Raw genomic sequence first — 17,697 nt, forward strand, 5'->3', positions numbered from 1 at the left:
ATGTACAAAATAGTACAAATAAAAGAAAAAACATTGAATGAGTAGGTGTCCAAACTTTTGACTGGTACTGTATATCTCCTGATACCCCATCCAGCCTCGAGTTGATACATTTCACCCTCATCTCCACCTCCACCCCCCACAATCCACCATTCCTGGAAGCTGCTTCTCCTGAGTGCAGGGGGTGGCGGAGCTCTGAGCTGTGGTTGAACATGTACTGTGTGAGTGATGAATGGCAGGCCAGTCGGCTAAATTACCATAAAGCATAACTAAGGGGAGCTCTCCTGGCAGACGTAAGCTATGGCAGAGAGGGGGTGCCTGGCAGAGCACCTCCGGCCCAGACCAGACAGAGCCTGATTTACAGTCGCATTAAGGGCCAGCCAGCCAGAGCACTTTGGGGGGAGATAAACGCTGTGATGTAGACCATGCCACCAGGCTATGACATGTTTGTCTGTTAGGGTAGGCTACACTACGGCTTTTTTTAAAAGCTGACAGAAAACCTCTGGAGACATGAACAGCATTTTACTTGTCTGTAAAGTAATGCCGCTTTCATCACTAGGTAAACAGAACTGTCAAACTGTCAAAGTTTGTTATACATTACGACTTAACAAGACATTTAGTAGAATGAACGGACATTTAGCTACCTTATCATAAAAAAAAAAACATAGCAGGACATCAAATCAGCAACGTTTGTTGTTGTCAAGGAGGCAACATTACATGCAAGAGCAGAGAATTACATTACACTCTTTTTTTTTTGTTACTGAACTGTGTTCTGTCTTTAAAGGGTCGCGGTAGATATAATCCATTGCCTGGCCCTAGCTGTCATACATACGTAATAGGACTATTATTCTGCATTGCGAAATTACATGGAATTTTATGATTTATTTATTTTCATTTTAACAGAAACTCCCCCCAAAAAGTTTTGTTTATAAAGTAACAGGGCTGACCATAACAGGGCTGACCGTAACAGGGCTGACGACCTCATCTTAAAAGTAATTAATCCCCTTGTGACAGGGGGAATGGAAGCTTGTTGTGTGCAACAGGGAGGGGCAACTGAATGCAAGGCAAGCTTTACCAAAGAAACTGACATTGTTAAAACATTTCTAGCCGATCTATTGGTAACAGGGTTGAAGGGTTATGGTCGACTTGCTCAGTTTTCCACCACAAGACACCAGAAACTGGCAACAACAAAAAATCCATGTGGTCCAGGCTATATTAAAGGGCACTTAATTTAATACTGTACATTTTCTCACACATGATGTTATCTACTGGTGTAGATAAGGTAGCATAATGCAACGCCAGTCAAGCTTATACACACACACGATATACTGTAAGCACAATCCATAATAGGCCTCCCTCCATAGACAAGGCACACAATCAGACAGACTGTGATAAATCAACAACAAGCAGAGACACACACACAGGGCGGGGATAGTACGCCAGTGAGCGTGGAGAGAGACAAACAGTCAATGATAAGAGATAGTGCTCCATTCATCTTCTCCCCGTCACATCCGTCTAGTGGGGCTCTGTCTGCGAGAGAGGCGGCTATCAGACAACAGCACAGCACACATGGCAGTAGATTGCTATACAATAGGGCATGGTACCATAATGTACCATCTTTGCAGAGCGATGTAATGGAAAACCTCATCAGAACACAGATCAAGCCTCAATTGAGTTTTTCTTGGAAATCCTTTTTTGTAAGTAACTTAAATGGTGGTTTGAACAAGATGACATGAAGGGGATCTGTGTCTGCGCCACATGGTCTCTCTACTGGTGTCTACCAGAGCTCAGATCTAGGCCCTCTCCTGTTCTCTCTGTACAGCAAGTCGCTCAGCAATGTAATATACTCACATGGTTTCTCCTACCATTGCTATGCTACGCGGATGAAACTCAACTATTTCTCCATCCCCCCTCTGACTCTCAGCCGAAAGTGTGAACAAAAGCTGACAAAAATTGTGGACACTCTCCACTGCTTCGTGGCCAAGCTCTTTACTGGACCTGGCCTAGTCTACGTAATTTGAACCCCCTAGCACCATCCCAGTTTTGCCACGAGGACCATGTTTGGTCTTCACAGAAGTCCATTGTCAGCATTGTTGTGCCGTGGAAATTCGCACCTGGGGAAAAAAGAAAAAAAACGGGCTAGTCATACGTGTGGGAAAAAAATATTGGCTAGGCTTAGTTCCCTTGTTCTTTGTGTTACGTTGAGGAGTTGGCCGAGTGGCTTGTTTTACGTTGAGGAGTTGGCCAGGTGGCTTTGTGTTATGTTGAGGAGTTGGCCAGGTGGCTTTGTGTTATGTTGAGGAGTTGGCCAGGTGGCTTTGTGTTACGTTGAGGAGTTGGCCAGGTGGCTTTGTGTTACGTTGAGGAGTTGGCCAGGTGGATTAGGGAGTGCGGTCACCTCTGCACCACAGAATCCATGACCTGGTCTCATTACCTAATTTGAACCCCCGGGGATGGTGTAAGCGGTTAAAAATAATAACCAGTGTTTTGCTCTCAATTTAATATTTTGTTCCTTCAGCTACTTCCTTTTCTTTCCATCTTCCATCTCTCCTCCTATCGCTCTTTCTTTCTTTCCTTCCGTATTTCTTTGGGGCAAAACCACGGCGAATTACAAAAAAGTGATCCTTTAACGCTCCTCTTCTTAACAGAGATTACTGCACCAGCTCTCCATTAACACTCCTCTTCTTAATGGAGATTACTGCACCAGCTCTCCATTAACACTCCTCTTCTTAATGGAGATTACTGCACCAGCTCTCCATTAACACTCCTCTTCTTAATGGAGATTACTGCACCAGCTCTCCATTAACACTCCTCTTCTTAATGGAGATTACTGCACCAGCTCTCCATTCATTATCTACCCGTGGCCTCAGGACTGAGACCACTTCCTCCTCATCTCGTCACTCCACTCAAAAAATGAGTTGGGAAAAAAAAAATCAAATGGGACCCTATTCCCTATTTAGCGCACTACTTTTGGCCAAAGCCCTATGGCTCAATGGCCAACAGCCGTGAAGACATTAGTAGCAATTTTGGGGACCGTCGAGAGAAGATGATCGACATTACATTACCTGACTTGGCATAAAAGGATGATGTCACTGTTGTAGCTTCAAATCTGACCATGTCAAGTTAAATGTGTGCAAACACAATTGCACAAAAGCACTTAACCTTGAAATGAAAAAGCAGAAAGACAGGTTTCCCTTAACTGGTCATTTACACATGAGCATGAAATCTGTTTGTGTGTGTGTGTGTCTCTCTCCATGTGTAGGGCTGTTGCGGCCATATTACCACCACACCGGCGGTCACGAGTCAAATTCCATGTGACCGTTTAGTCACGGTAATTAGGCTTCTCCAAGCTTGGATGCTGTTGATGGTCATTAGTAGCCTACCAAATTTGCTGAGGACGAGTCATGCGTCCTTTGAAACATCACCCTCCAAACCACACTCCATTACACCCGCCTGCTTAACCTGGAAGCCAGCCGTACCAATGTGTCGGGGGAAACACCGCTCAACTGATGACCGAAGTCAGCCTGGAGGCGCCCGCCCGCCACAAGGATTTATATAGAACAATGAGCCAAGTAAAGCCCCACGGTCAAACTCTGACACAGCAGGTCTGTAGTGACGCCTCAAGCACTGCAGTGGCTTAGACCACTGCACCACTCGGGAGAACCCAGAACTACTAAAGGGTACATTAATAACTCTAAATTAAGTATGTGTGCCCCGACTCTTTTCTCTGTATATATATATATATATATATATATATATATATATATCAATGATGTTGCCCTTGCTGCGGGCGATTCCCTGATCCAACTCTACGCAGACGACACCATTCTGTATACTTCCGGCCCTCCCTTGGACACTGTGCTAACCAACCTCCAAATGAGCTTCAACGCCATACCACTTCCGTTGCCTCCAACTGCTCTTAAACGCTAGTAAAACCAAATGCATGCTTTTCAACCGTTCGCTGCCTGCACCTGCACGCCCGACTAGCATCACCACCCTGGATGGTTCCGACCTAGAATATGTGGACATCTATAAGTACCTAGGTGTCTGGCTAGACTGTAAACTCTCCTTCCAGACTCATATCAAACATCTTCAATCTAAAATCAAATCTAGAGTCGGCTTTCTATTCCGCAACAAAGCCTCCTTCACTCACGCCGCCAAACTTACCCTAGTAAAACTGACTATCCTACCGATCCTCGACTTCGGCGATGTCATCTACAAAATAGCTTCCGATACTCTACTCAGCAAACTGGATGCAGTTTATCACAGTACCATCCGTTTTGTTACTAAAGCACCTTATACCACCCACCACTGCGACCTGTATGCTCTAGTCGGCTGGCCGTCGCTATATATTCGTCGCCAGACCCACTGGCTCCAGGTCATCTACAAGTCCATGCTAGGTAAAGCTCCGCCTTATCTCAGTTCACTGGTCACGATGGCAACACCCACCCGTAGCACGCGCTCCAGCAGGTGTATCTCACTGATCATCCCTAAAGCCAACACCTCATTTGGCCGCCTTTCGTTCCAGTTCTCTGCTGCCTGTGACTGGAACGAATTGCAAAAATCACTGAAGTTGGAGACTTTTATCTCCCTCACCAACTTCAAACATCTGCTATCTGGGCAGCAAACCGATCGCTGCAGCTGTACATAGTCCATCTGTAAATAGCCCACCTAATCTACCTACCTCATCCCCATACTGTTAATATTTATTTACTTTTCTGCTCTTTTGCACACCAGTATCTCTACATGACCATCTGATCATTTATCACTCCAGTGTTAATCTGAAAAATTGTAATTATTCGCCTACCTCCTCATGTCTTTTGCACACAATGTATGTAGACTCTCTTTTTTTTATTTTCTATTGTGTTATTGGCTTGTTTATTGTTTACTCCATGTGTAACTCTGTTGTTGTCTGTTCACACTGCTATGCTTTATCTTGGCCAGGTCGCAGTTGTAAATGAGAACTTGTTCTCAACTTGCCTACCTGGTTAAATAAAGGTGAAATAAATAAATAAATGTGTGCGTACATGTATCCTTTCATGTGAGTACGCACGTAACCCCTTGTGCCAAATTCCCTGCATGGATCCACCATGTCAGCTTTTCACAGAACACACAATGAACAGCAGCTTGCCCTGCCTGACTCTCCAGTTTGCCCTGGTTGAAGTCATGCACATCCCACCACCGACTCCCATGTCACATTACATTAGCACAAGATCTGGTCTGACAAGTAGTGCAGCTGAATAAACAGTTTCCATCACTCACACGACCAGCAGGCTGTGTACCAAATTGCACCCTATTCCCGATATCGTGCACTTCTTTTGACCAGGGCCCATGTGTCTGTGTGACAAGATTCCATTTGGGACAAGACCAGCAGTGGAGCAACAGATGATTATGGAGATGCTGGTAGTGATAGTGGTGGAGAGGTGCAGTGTATGGAGAAATACACAAGTAAATATTTTTAGTTTAAATAGAATGTGTGAAAGTGATTCCCTGAGCCCTATACTACAAATCAGGTTTGAAGAGGTACAGTCGAAGATTACATGAAAACTCATTTTTTCAACCACTCCATAAATGTCTTGTTAACAAACTATAGTTTTGACAAGTCGGTTAGGACATCTACTTTGTGCATGACACAAGTAATATTCCCAACAATTGTTTAGAAAGATTATTTCACTGTATCACAATTCCAGTGGGTCAGAAGTTTACATCCACTAAGTTGACTGTGCCTTTAAACAGCTAGGAAAATTCCAGAAAATTATGTCATGGCTTTAAAAGCTTCCGATAATCTAAATGACATCAATTGAGTCAATTGGAGGTGAACCTGTAGATGTATTTCAAGGCCTACCTTCAAACTCAGTGCCTCTTTGCTTGACATTATGATGGGAAAATCAAAAGAAATCAGCCAAGACCTCAGAAAAAAAAATGTAGAACTCCACAAGTCTGGTTCATCCTTGGGAGCAATTTCCAAATGCCTGAAGGTACCACGTTCATCTGTACAAACAATAGTACGCAAGTATAAACACTATGGGACCTCACAGCCGTCATACCGCTCAGGAAGGAGACGCATTCTGTCGCCTAGAGATGAACATAGTTTGGTGCGAAAAGTGCAAATCAATCCCAGAACAGCAGCAAAGGACCTTGTGAAGATGCTGGAGGAAACTATACAAAAGTATCTATATCCACAGTAAAAATAGTCCAATATCAACATAACCTGAAAGACCGCTCAGCAAGGAAAAAGCCACTGCCCCAAAACCGCCATAAAAAAGCCAGACTAAGGTTTGCAACTGCACATGGGGACAAAGATGGTACTTTTTTGAGAAATGTCTAATGAAACAAAAATATAACTGTTTGGCCATAATGACCGTCGTTATGTTTGGAGGAAGAAGGAGGAGGCTTGCAAGCCGAAGAACACCATCCCAACCGTGAAGCACGGGGGTGAGAGGATCATGTTGTGAGGGTGCTTTGCTGCAGGAGGGACTGGTGCAAAATAGATGGCATCATGAGGGGGAATAATTATGTGGATATATTGAAGCAAGCTAAAGTTAAATCTTGGTCGCAAATGTGTCTTCCAAATGGCCAATGACCCCAAGCATACTTAAAAAATTGTGGCAAAATGGCTTAAGGACAACAAAGTCAAGGTATTGGAGTGGCCATCACAAAGCCCTGACCTCAATCCTGTAGAAAATTTGTGGGCAGAACAGAAAAAGTGTGTGTGAGCAAGGAGGCCTACAAACCTGAGTCAGTTACACCAGCTCTGTCAGGAGGAATGGACCAAAATTCACCCAACTTATTGTGGGAAGCTTGTGGAAGGCTACCTGAAACGTTTGACCCAAGTTAAACAATTTAAAGGCAATGCTACCAAATACTAATTGAGTGTATGTAAACTTCCGACCCACTGGGAATGTGATTAAAGAAATACAAGCTGAAATAAATCACTCTACTATTATTCTGACATTCTTAAAATAAAGAGGACCTAAAACAGGGAATTTTTACTAGGATTTAATGACAGGAATTGTGAAACACTGAGTTTGAATGTATTTGGCTAAGGTGTGTGTAAACTTCCAACTTCAACTAACTTTGGTAAACTCGGTATAACCGGTCATACGAAAGTGGCTCACGTTTTAGCCATGGCAACAAATCTTTCAGAACCAACCTACTCCGGGTCAGGCTAACTCCACTTACCCTGAATGAAATGACTGAGCCGCGAGATGAAGACCAATGAAATCAGATTCCCTCCCTCTCGCAAAGAGTCCGTCATCATCCCCTTCATTTGGGTAAGATGACTGATTCAATATTATATTAATAATAGGCACTGCAGTGCTTGAGGCGTCACTACAGATATGGGTTCGATCCCGGGCTGTGTCGCAGCCGGCCACACCCGGGAGACCCATGAGGCGATGCCTCAATTGGCCCAACGTCTTCCGGGTTAGGGGAGGGTTTGGCCGGCTGAGATGTCCTTAGCGACTCCTGTGGCGGGCTGGGCGCATGCACGATGACACGGTCACCAGTTGTACAGTGTTTCCTCCTACACATTGGTGCAGCTGGCTTCCGGGTTAAGAGAGCAGTCTGTCAAGAAGCAGTGCGGCTTGTCATGGTTGTGTTTCGGAGGACGCATGGCTCTCGACCTTCACCTCTCCTGAGTCCGTACGGGAATTGCATCGATGGGACAACTACCAATTGGACATCACCAATTGGGGAGAAAAGGGGGTTAAAAATAATGTTTTTTTTTTTTTTTAAATACCTATCACATCACACATTTAGCAATGACGGGATGCATTTGAAAGTTATGTAGAGTAAAACTATTGAATGACAAAATGATTTTATTGATAGGAGTGGGGGAAAAAGGTGTTTGTGCTTTTCTACACCAAAGCAAAGGCGGCATTAACGACACAAAAAAACAAAAATCACTTCTAAAAGCCTATTTCACACCACAGCCTACTCAATTTGCAAGAATTTTGATTCAGGAAAACATTTAAAATGTTCCACTGACTGGCCCATGGATTGAGGTTTCAGCATTGTCTCAAGAGTTTGGCGATCGACTAGCAGTTACAAGCCTGATAGAGTTAGCGGCAGGCGAATGAGCAACAGCCTGAGTAAATCTATCTTACATCGTAGTATACCTCTATGGTCTCAGATCTGTTTGTGCGGTATAGACAACACCTATATAAACGTTGCCATGCCAAACATAATGACCATAGGAGTTGGCAAGACAGCAAAACCAGATCTGGGACCAGAGCCTGAAAGTGACTCTCTGGGTGACTTTTTATGGGCAGCAGCATACAGTGTTCAAGGATCAGATGGAACCAAATCGACACAAGTCGGAACAAGAATTGGAGATCCAAGATAGCAGCGGATAAAAAGAGGAGTCCAAAAATGCAAATTTTTGGGCACAGCATGACTTGCTTGGTTAATCTATGCTAAGAAGCTGAATATTGACTCGTTGTCATTTCATTGTGTCCATGATTTTGTGTTTCATTCTAGTGGTTGGCTGTATGCTGCTAAGGCTCTATGTTTTTCCTTTGGCGGTGGATCGGTGTGTCTGTGTGTGCGATGCAGACATCTCCAGCCGCTCATGCAGCAGGAATGCTAACGCTAATATTCCCTGACAGAGGATGGCCAGCCCAGACCTGACCTTTCAATGCAACACAGCTCCACAAGGAACAGAGGAGGGAAACGCCAGCGAGCTAACTAAGGTTGCGTCCCAAATGGAGCCCTATTCCCTATATAGTGCACTACTTAAGTATAAGATGACATTTGGAATGTAGCCCTAGCGAGGTAGAGTTTCTGGACGAATCCACAACGAGAGCCCTTAGTGGTTGTAAAAGGGCTGCAGTGAGTCGGGGAGGGGGGGCTCGAGTCAGTCTAATGTATAGTAGCTTACAGTGGAATAGTGTATGTATCCTACATTGGAATAGTGTATGTAGCCTTCATTGGAATAGTGTATGTAGCCTTCATTGGAATAGTGTATGTCGGCCTAGTAGTACTACTGATGAAACATGACTCAACGAACGACACTGGTCTGTTGTGTCTCTGTGGGGTTAAGGGGTTAAAAAAGGTTGGATATGCCGGGGGCTGATATGGGGAAAAAATCCTTACCTCTGGGTCACTGTTGCCAGTACCCAAATAGTTGAGATCCTCACGCCAGCACATGCAGCGTACTCTAAAGGTATGGATTATCTTCAGATGTCACAGAATGATCAGCTATTCATAATTCTCTTCTACTTGTCAAATAGACAATGACCTTTTCAAACTGGAAGAGGTGCACCTTGTCCGTTTGTCATGTTGCCTATGCCTCCCACCAAAACAGGCAGGCACGTGTAGGAGCTGTACATTTCAATCAGGGTTTAGAAGCTGCCTGCCTGTCCTCCTTCCACCCCCACTATAGATCATCCCAAGCCCATATTTCAAATCAGGCACATCGACATACTTCGACATGTCTTGAACTTTGCTGCCTCCTCAGCAACAATTCCTCTGCTTTGACAAATGGCAATACTGTTGTTGTTGTTGTTGTTGTTGTTGTTGTTGTTGTGAGCCCCCCCCCCCTCCCTTCCTTCCCAGCAGGTGTCAGGGCAAAGCGGGCCAGGTGGGAAGGGGGAAAGGGAGAGAGAGAAAGAGAAGAGGACATGAAGAACTGCAGTGTGACTTCATCTGGTAATGATATACAGTGGAACAAAATAACCCGGAGACCCAAAGGCCTCTTGCTACCTTTGAGGTCCAATACCCAATACACACAAAAATAAGCCCTGACAACTTGACGATGCCACACGATTGGTCTCTCCTGACCTTATAGGGCGGCAGGGTAGCCTAGTGGTTAGAGTGTTGGACTAGTAACTGGAACGTTGCAAGTTCAAACCCCCGAGCTGACAAGGTACAAATCTGTCGTTCTGCCCCTGAACAGGCAGTTAACCCACTGTTCCTAGGCCGTCATTGAAAATAAGAATTTGTTCTTAACTGACTTGCCTGGTTAAATAAAGGTAAAAAAAATAAATAAAAAAATAAAAAAGTTTTAGTATTCAAATCAGGTTTCTCGTCGGGTTATATGCAAGCTGGCTACTTATTAAATGACACAATATTGGCCGTAGATGGAGCTCCATGCACCAAACGGAATAGACGTTTTATCATCCATCATATCAAGCAAATATCTAACAATATAAAATGCAGCCGTACTTGAATTGTTCTTCTCTCCGGTCAGCACTGGAGAATTGTGTGAGGAAATGTGTTAAACAGCCAGAGTCATGTTATATTTAGCAGGAGATGAGTAACATACTGTAAGTAACTCTTAGTTGTTCTCTAGTCGGGGTGTGATGTTAAAGCTAAGTCGGGATCCTTAAAGTTATGAAAAATCCATAAATCCATGTTTAGTGGGGGGTGCAGTTATCACAAAACATATTATTTTCCGTGTTATAGCCTAACTAGATGATAGGTTGTAAACACATGGCGAAAGCTGTGTCATTTAAATCTAACCTGTGAGGAAAAGGCTAACTTTAGGCTACTGTGGTGAATTTGCGAGGCATGAAAGACAAGACATTGAGAGATACAGATTACCAAAACATTTTCCTCCTCCTCCTCCCTAATGATGCAAGTGTGTGTTCAGCCTTTGGTCTGTTGCATGTAGAATATCTTTGCCTATTCATTCATGATATTCCCTGCTTTACTGAAGTTGAGACAAGACACAGCCTTCCATTGTGTGATACAGCATTTGATTGCCATCCCTCACTAGCTTGCTATGCAAGATGCGAGTGATTGTGTTCTCGGAAGTATGGCAAATAATCAGTCTCCTCCATTCCAAAAATACTGACTCTTAGGAGGCGATTCCTAGCTAAATCGAATCTTGACACTCAGAAATGGGAGTTGACATCAGGAGTCGACGTTCAAGGAGTCGCAGAATCAATTATTTGGAGTCAAGTCTCCACCACTACGTCATCGTGGTTAACTTTGGAAAAATGGCAGAGAAAGGCAAGCTATAGAAGCGGCCTTGTATGGCAATACTATGAGAAGTTAAATGAGAAGGAAATGCAAACTGTGCAAGCCGGAATTGAGGTACAGTAATGGTAGTACAGATGCAATGCAATCTCTGCGAGAGGGAGGGAATCTGTGGGAAATTGTATCGCCACAGTTAGTCTTTCAACGTTATGCAAGCAAAGAGGATGATAGGCCAACCAATGAACAGACGTCTTACCTGACGTGATTGCTGCAGAACTTGGTGAACTGTGGCTGATTGAGGAATATCAGTCGTGCATCTTCTTGGTCAGCTAAAGAGGTCTTTGCGGAGGTTGCCGTGTCCTCTGTCTTTTCGTACCCTGAGGGAAGAACGGAAAAAAGAAAACGCATTCAAAAAAACAGATTTTCAAAAGTCATTGCCTAAATGTACAAAATTGTCTTTTCAGCACCAGATCTTCCCAGATAGCTTCATCCGTAATAGAATCACCTTCCAGTCAGAGTATTTGCAATGTGTGACGTAGTATAAAAAAGGCATAAAAGTCAGTACTTTGCATAGATTTTGTTAATGGCACTTCTCTGTGCTGTAGAACCAAAGCTGAAAAGGGGCCATTTAGATGAAAATTTGAGGTTGACTCAAAGGCACTAAGAACTTTTGGACAAGGTCACAGAAGAAAATAAAAAAAGTATGACAAGGTTGGTCCAGGCAGGGTTTATTTTCAAACAAGGCTTTTAGAGCAGATGGCAGAGTCGAAGGCAAATCTGTGTCTCAGGGTCACCCATTCTGCAGGGTTCAGGTGGCAGTGTGTGTGTGTGTGTGTGTGTGTGTTAGAGAAATCACAGAAGATTGGATTACGACTAGATAAAATGCCTTTTACACAATGTCCCTTCAGGGTGCCTTTTTAAGGAAGATCAGATGCTGCAGGTACACCTTTAACTGGCTTCTCCCGAGACCAAGCACAGACACCACTGGGTAGGGACTGAGACCAAGCACAGACACCACTGGGTAGGGACTGAGACCAAGCACAGACACCACTGGGTAGGGACTGAGACCAAGCACAGACACCACTGGGTAGGGACTGAGACCAAGCACAGACACCACTGGGTAGGGACTGAGACCAAGCGCAGACACCACTGGGTAGGGACTGAGACCAAGCACAGACACCACTGGGTAGGGACTGAGACCAAGCACAGACACCACTGGGTAGTGACTGAGACCAAGCACAGACACCACTGGGTAGTGTCGGGATCGATAGTCTCAGATTAAACATTTCCCGCCGTGTAGCCAATGCTCCACGTGGTATGGTTAGGAATTGAACAACCATTGCAACCTTAGCTTACACTGAGGTTTTTGATGTCTGAAGAGGATTTCCACAGGAGAGTGTTTTATTCGTAACAGTAAAAAAGGCGGTTCTATGACGCCCGATCATGTCTGTGCTCACAGGGCCTGGCAAATGACAAACTTTAAAGGGAATGCAATTCTCTCGCATTAAAGGTTTAACATCACAATACATTATTTAATCTTTACTCATTCCTTTTACACAATAATTAGATGCAAACCCCATAATTGAGAAATGTACACATTCAGAGATATAGTTGTGCGTTTCCTGTCCTCTCGGAGGTCAGCAAATGAAACACCCTCGTCATACCCATCCTTTAAGTGTCCACGGACCATTCCCACCTACTCACAAGTGGAGATTTTGTTTCATATTCTCATTATGGGGATTTAGAAGTTCGCCATGTGAAATCCTTTGTTCTCTCCATGTCTCTCTTTCTGCATGGCCAGGGGGAGAGAGTCTCCGCCAGGAATTTACAACCTGAGATAACAGAACCTGGTTGTAGGAGAGAGTGAGAGAGAGGGGGAGGCCACTATCTATACCCAGAAAGGGCCACGTCATGACAGTAGGGACTTATACTAAGCAAATACACAAACATGGATGTGTCAGCTACGGACTTCATTCTATTCTCCAATGCTTAAATACTAGGTTAATTTGAGGAGTCACGACCAGCCTACTTCTGCCCTCATTGCATTTATTTTAAAATGAGACATGACTAGCCTACACTCCCTGGCATCGCATTCTTGAGCTGTGAAAAAGCCTAGATCCCCTAATCGAGTACTAGGCTGTTTAAAGTGGAACTTACAGCGTTTTAGCAACATGAAATCGTGTAAAAATCAGTTCATGTAAACCGCCAGGAAGAATGATGCCTTTTCATACATTTTCTCACACTCGACCACTTAGATATGGTCATTTTCACATGGTTATACTTACATAGAATGATTTACGTGACCGACCCGGCTCAAAATCATTATTCTGTAACAAAATTTGAAATGTAGTTTTTTTAATTTATTTTTTTACATTGAATTAAAGTAGAGACTCAGAGCTAGAAAATAATATTTCATACACTACAGTTGAGGAACAATGGGAAAGTATTTCTGCTTTGAAAGTTGCAAAACTTGTAAACTCACTTTTGAGAAAATGGCATTTGAATGTTTTGGTACTACTACTGGAGAGCCCTTCTTAGTATACAAACATTCAGCATAGTTCACACACTCTTAAGCTTTAACCCCACCCATCTCTAACGGCTGATCCGAGCATTCTGTACTAACAGCAGCAGTCAACCACCCAAGCTAACTTGCTAGCTAATTTCAGACATAAATGAGAGCACAGCTCACTGAACATAACTCGCCCTAGCAGACCTGGTTGGGCTGTTGTTATCCAGAGCATTGGTGACAGCAACTGCGCCGTCAGATTGTCAGTTTGTAAATTCAGAGTGTTTTGCTCTCAGAGCGTTCAGAGCACACACTGGATGCTCTGGCGGATGAGTAGGGTTGATCCAAACGTTCTGACCACACAACGGCAGTCAAGCACCCAAGCTAACTGGCTCGCATTGGCTATCCTGCTAGCTACTTCTAGGCAAAAATGAGTACACCCCACTGACCATTTTACTCGCCTTAGCAGAGCTGGTTAGGCCGTTTATGTTATCCAGAGGGTCGGTGACTAACTGTGCTGCTGGCAACAATTTCATTATGCTTTTTTTTGCTAACGTTAACTGACACCAACCATATTCAACGGGTGTTGAGTGTTTGTAAATTCATCAGTTATTTGTCACTCTGGTACACTCAGATGAGAGTATTTTGTTAAGACATGTAGCTTGACCGGTGCTCTAAAGCCAAATCAGAGCTACTGTAGGGCAATTGGCAAATAAGCCAGTTGACACAAGCCGGCCATCACTCACTTTGAACTAGACTGTGTTTACAGGCAGTAGCAACAGTGAGACTTTAGGTCAGAAAGCGTTCCACAAAATACACCTGAATGGATTTCTGCAAATATGTAAATACCACAGGAGTCCTCTTACATTTGGGAACTTTACATTGCTATTGCTCAAACAACCACAAACAGATAGGCTGTGTCTCTGTTGCCTATGCACATTAACAACATCAACAACTAATGTTAGCAATAGCGAGGGAACATTAGATATACCCTCTCAGCTTATAGTTGGCCGTCAAAAATTGCATTGATAAAAGATGGAGAATGGTAGCCTGCTCGCCCTTCACAACTGAGTGGGAAGTTGCCTGCCTGCACATTTGATCGACGCCAGATATATTTGATTGAAACAAGAGATATGCTAACTAGGGCTAACCACAATTAGTTGACTGGTCTCGGTCGACAGATATTTCTTGTTGAGCACCTACTCATTCAAGGGTTTTTATTTATTTTTACTACATTGTAGATTAATAGCGAAGACATCAATGAATTAACACATATGGAATCATGTAGTAACCTAAAAAGTGTTTTTAAAAAATCTAAATATATTTCATATTTGAGATTCTTCATAGTAGCCACCCTTTGCCTTGACAGCTTTGCACATTATTGGCTCTCTCTCAACCACCTGGAATTAATTTCAATTAACAGGTGTGCCTTGTTAAGTTAATTTGTGGGATTTCTTTCCTTAATGTGTTTGAGCCAATCACTTGTGTTGTGACAAGGTAGATTTGTTATACAGAAGATAGACCTATTTGGTAAAAGACCAAGTCCATATTATGGCAATAAATATTCAAGAATGTTTCTTCAAGTGCAGTCGCAAAAACCATCAAGCCCTATGATGAAACTGTCTCTCATGAGGACCGCCACAGGAAAGGAAGACCCAGAGTTACCTCTGCTGCAGAGGATAAGTTCATTATAGTTACCAGCCTCAGAAATTGCAGCCCCAAAAAATGCTTTAAGTAACAGATACATCAACAGTTCAGAGGAGACTGTGTGAAATCAGGCCTTCATGGTCAAATTGCTGCAATGAAACCACTACTAAAGGACACCCATAAGAAGAAGAGACTTGCTTGGGCCAAGAAACACGAGCAATGGACATTAGACCGGTGGAAATTTGTCCCTTGGTCTGATGTGAGATTTTTGGTTCCAACCACCGTGTCTTTGTGAGACACAGAGTAGGTGAACAGATGATCTCCAAATGTGTGGTTCCCACCGTGAAGCATGGAGTAGGAGGTGTGATGGTGCTTTGCTGGTGACACTGTCAGTAAATTATTGAGAATTCAAGGCACACTTTACCAGCGTGGCATCCACAGCATTCTACAGTGATACACCAACCCATTTGGTTTGTGCGTAGTGGGATTATCATTTGTTTTTCGACAGGATAATAACCCAACACACCTCCAGGCTGTATAAGGTCTATTTGACCAAGAAGGAGAGTGATGGAGTGCTTCATCAGATGACCTGGCCTCCACAGTCACCAGACCTCAACCCAATTGAGTTGGACTGCAGAGTGAAGGAAAAGCAGCCTGTTGGCTCAGCATATGTGGGAACTCCTTCAAGACTGTTGGAAAATCATTCCAGGTGAAGCTGGTTGAGAGAATGCCAAGTGTGCAAAGCTATCATCAAGGCAAAGTATGGATACTTTCAAGAAACTCAAAAATATATTTTGTTTAACACTTTTTTGGTTACTACATAATTCCATATGTGTTATTTCATTGTTTTGATGTCTTCACTATTATTCTACAATGTACAAAATAGTAAAAATAAAGAAAAACCCTTGAATGAGTAGGTGTTTACAAACTTTTGGCGCAGGAAACTGACAGCCCAGAATATTTTATACAATGTTGCAAATTCACTAGCACATGCTTCTGCCAAACCCAAGTTAACAGTTGATACTATGACAGACTAAATGAGAAGGAAAAAAAATCCAGAAAATCACATTGTAGGATTTATTATGAATTTATTTGCAAATTCTGGTGGAAAATAAATATTTGGTCAATAACAAAAAGTTTCTCAATACTTTGTTATATACCCTTTGTTGGCAATGACAGAGGTCAAACATTTTCTGTAAGTCTTCACAAGGATTTCACACACGGTTGCTGGTATTTTGGCCCATTCCTCAATGCAGATCTCCTCTAGAGCAGTGATGTTTTGGGGCTGTTGCTGGGCAACACGGACAATCAACTCCCTCCAAAGATTTTCTATGGGGTTGAGATCTGGAGACTGGCTAGGCCACTCCAGGACCTTGAAATGCTTCTTACGAAGCCACACCTTCGTTGCCCGGGCGGTGTGTTTGGGATCATTGTCATGCTGAAAGACCCAGCCACGTTTCATCTTCAATGCCCTTGCTGATGGAAGGAGGTTTTCACTCAAAATCTCACGATACATGGCCCCATTCATTCTTTCCTTGACATGGATCAGTCGTCCTGGTCCCTCGGCAGAAAAACAGCCCTAAAGCATGATGTTTCCACCCCCATGCTTCACAGTAGGTATGGTGTAACTTAGCATTCTTTGTCCTCCAAACACAACGAGTTGAGTTTTTACCAAAAAGTTTTATTTTGGTTTCATCTGACCATATGACATTCTCCCAATCTTCTTCTGGATCATCCAAATGCTCTCTAGCAAACTTCAGACGGGCCTGGACATGTACTGGCTTAAGCAGGGGGACACGTCTGGCACTGCAGGATTTCAGTCCCTGGCGGAGTAGTGTGTTACTGATGGTAGGCTTTGTTACTTTGGTCCCAGCTCTCTGCAGGTCATTCACTAGGTCCCCCCGTGTGGTTCTGGGATTTTTGCTCACCGTTCTTGTGATCATTTTGACCCCACGGGGTGAGATCTTGCGTGGAGCCCCAGATCGAGGGAGATTATCAGTGGTCTTGTATGTCTTCCATTTCCTAATAAATGCTCCCTCAGTTGATTTCATCAAACCAAGCTGCTTACCTATTGCAGATGCAGTCTTCCCAGCCTGGTGCAGGTCTACAATTTTGTTTCTGGTGTCCTTTGACAGCTCTTTGGTCTTGGCCATAGTGGAGTTTGGAGTGTGACTGTTTGAGGCTGTGGACAGGTGTCTTTTATACTGATAACAAGTTCAAACAGGTGCCATTAATACAGATAACGAGTGGAGGACAGAGGAGCCTCTTAAAGAAGAAGTTACAGGTCTGTGAGAGCCAGAAATCTTGCTTGTTTGTAGGTGACCAAATACTTATTTTCCACCATAATTTGCAAATAAATTCATAAACAAATCCTACAATGGGATTTTCTGGATTTTTTCCCTCATTTTGTCTGTCATAGTTGAAGTGTACCTATGATAAAAATTACAGGCCTCATCTTTTTAAGTGGGAGAACTTGCACAATTGGTGGCTGACTAAATACTTTTTTGCCCCACTGTAGCAGGCAATAGCAATATAAGTTGCTTTTAGGTTATAATTTTCATTTAGATATAATTTTTATTAACCTCATGACAATGATTTGAGATTGACGTTAATATAAATTAAAC

General features: G+C 43.3%; 1 protein-coding gene across 5 annotated transcripts in view; it reads right to left on the bottom strand.

Moving 5' to 3' along the window:
• LOC110489007 (phospholipid-transporting ATPase IA) overlaps nt 1–17,697 on the bottom strand; it is a 189,852-nt gene that overhangs the window by 120,256 nt on the left and 51,899 nt on the right. For all 5 annotated transcript variants that reach the window (XM_036943167.1, XM_021561543.2, XM_021561541.2 and 2 more), the window contains one exon: nt 11,177–11,297. In XM_036943167.1, coding sequence (XP_036799062.1) covers nt 11,177–11,297 — 121 coding nt within the window. The remainder of the gene's footprint in view (nt 1–11,176; nt 11,298–17,697) is intronic.

Source organism: Oncorhynchus mykiss, chromosome 14 (assembly GCF_013265735.2).
Source record: "Oncorhynchus mykiss isolate Arlee chromosome 14, USDA_OmykA_1.1, whole genome shotgun sequence".
Classification (NCBI taxonomy): Eukaryota; Metazoa; Chordata; class Actinopteri; order Salmoniformes; family Salmonidae; genus Oncorhynchus; species Oncorhynchus mykiss.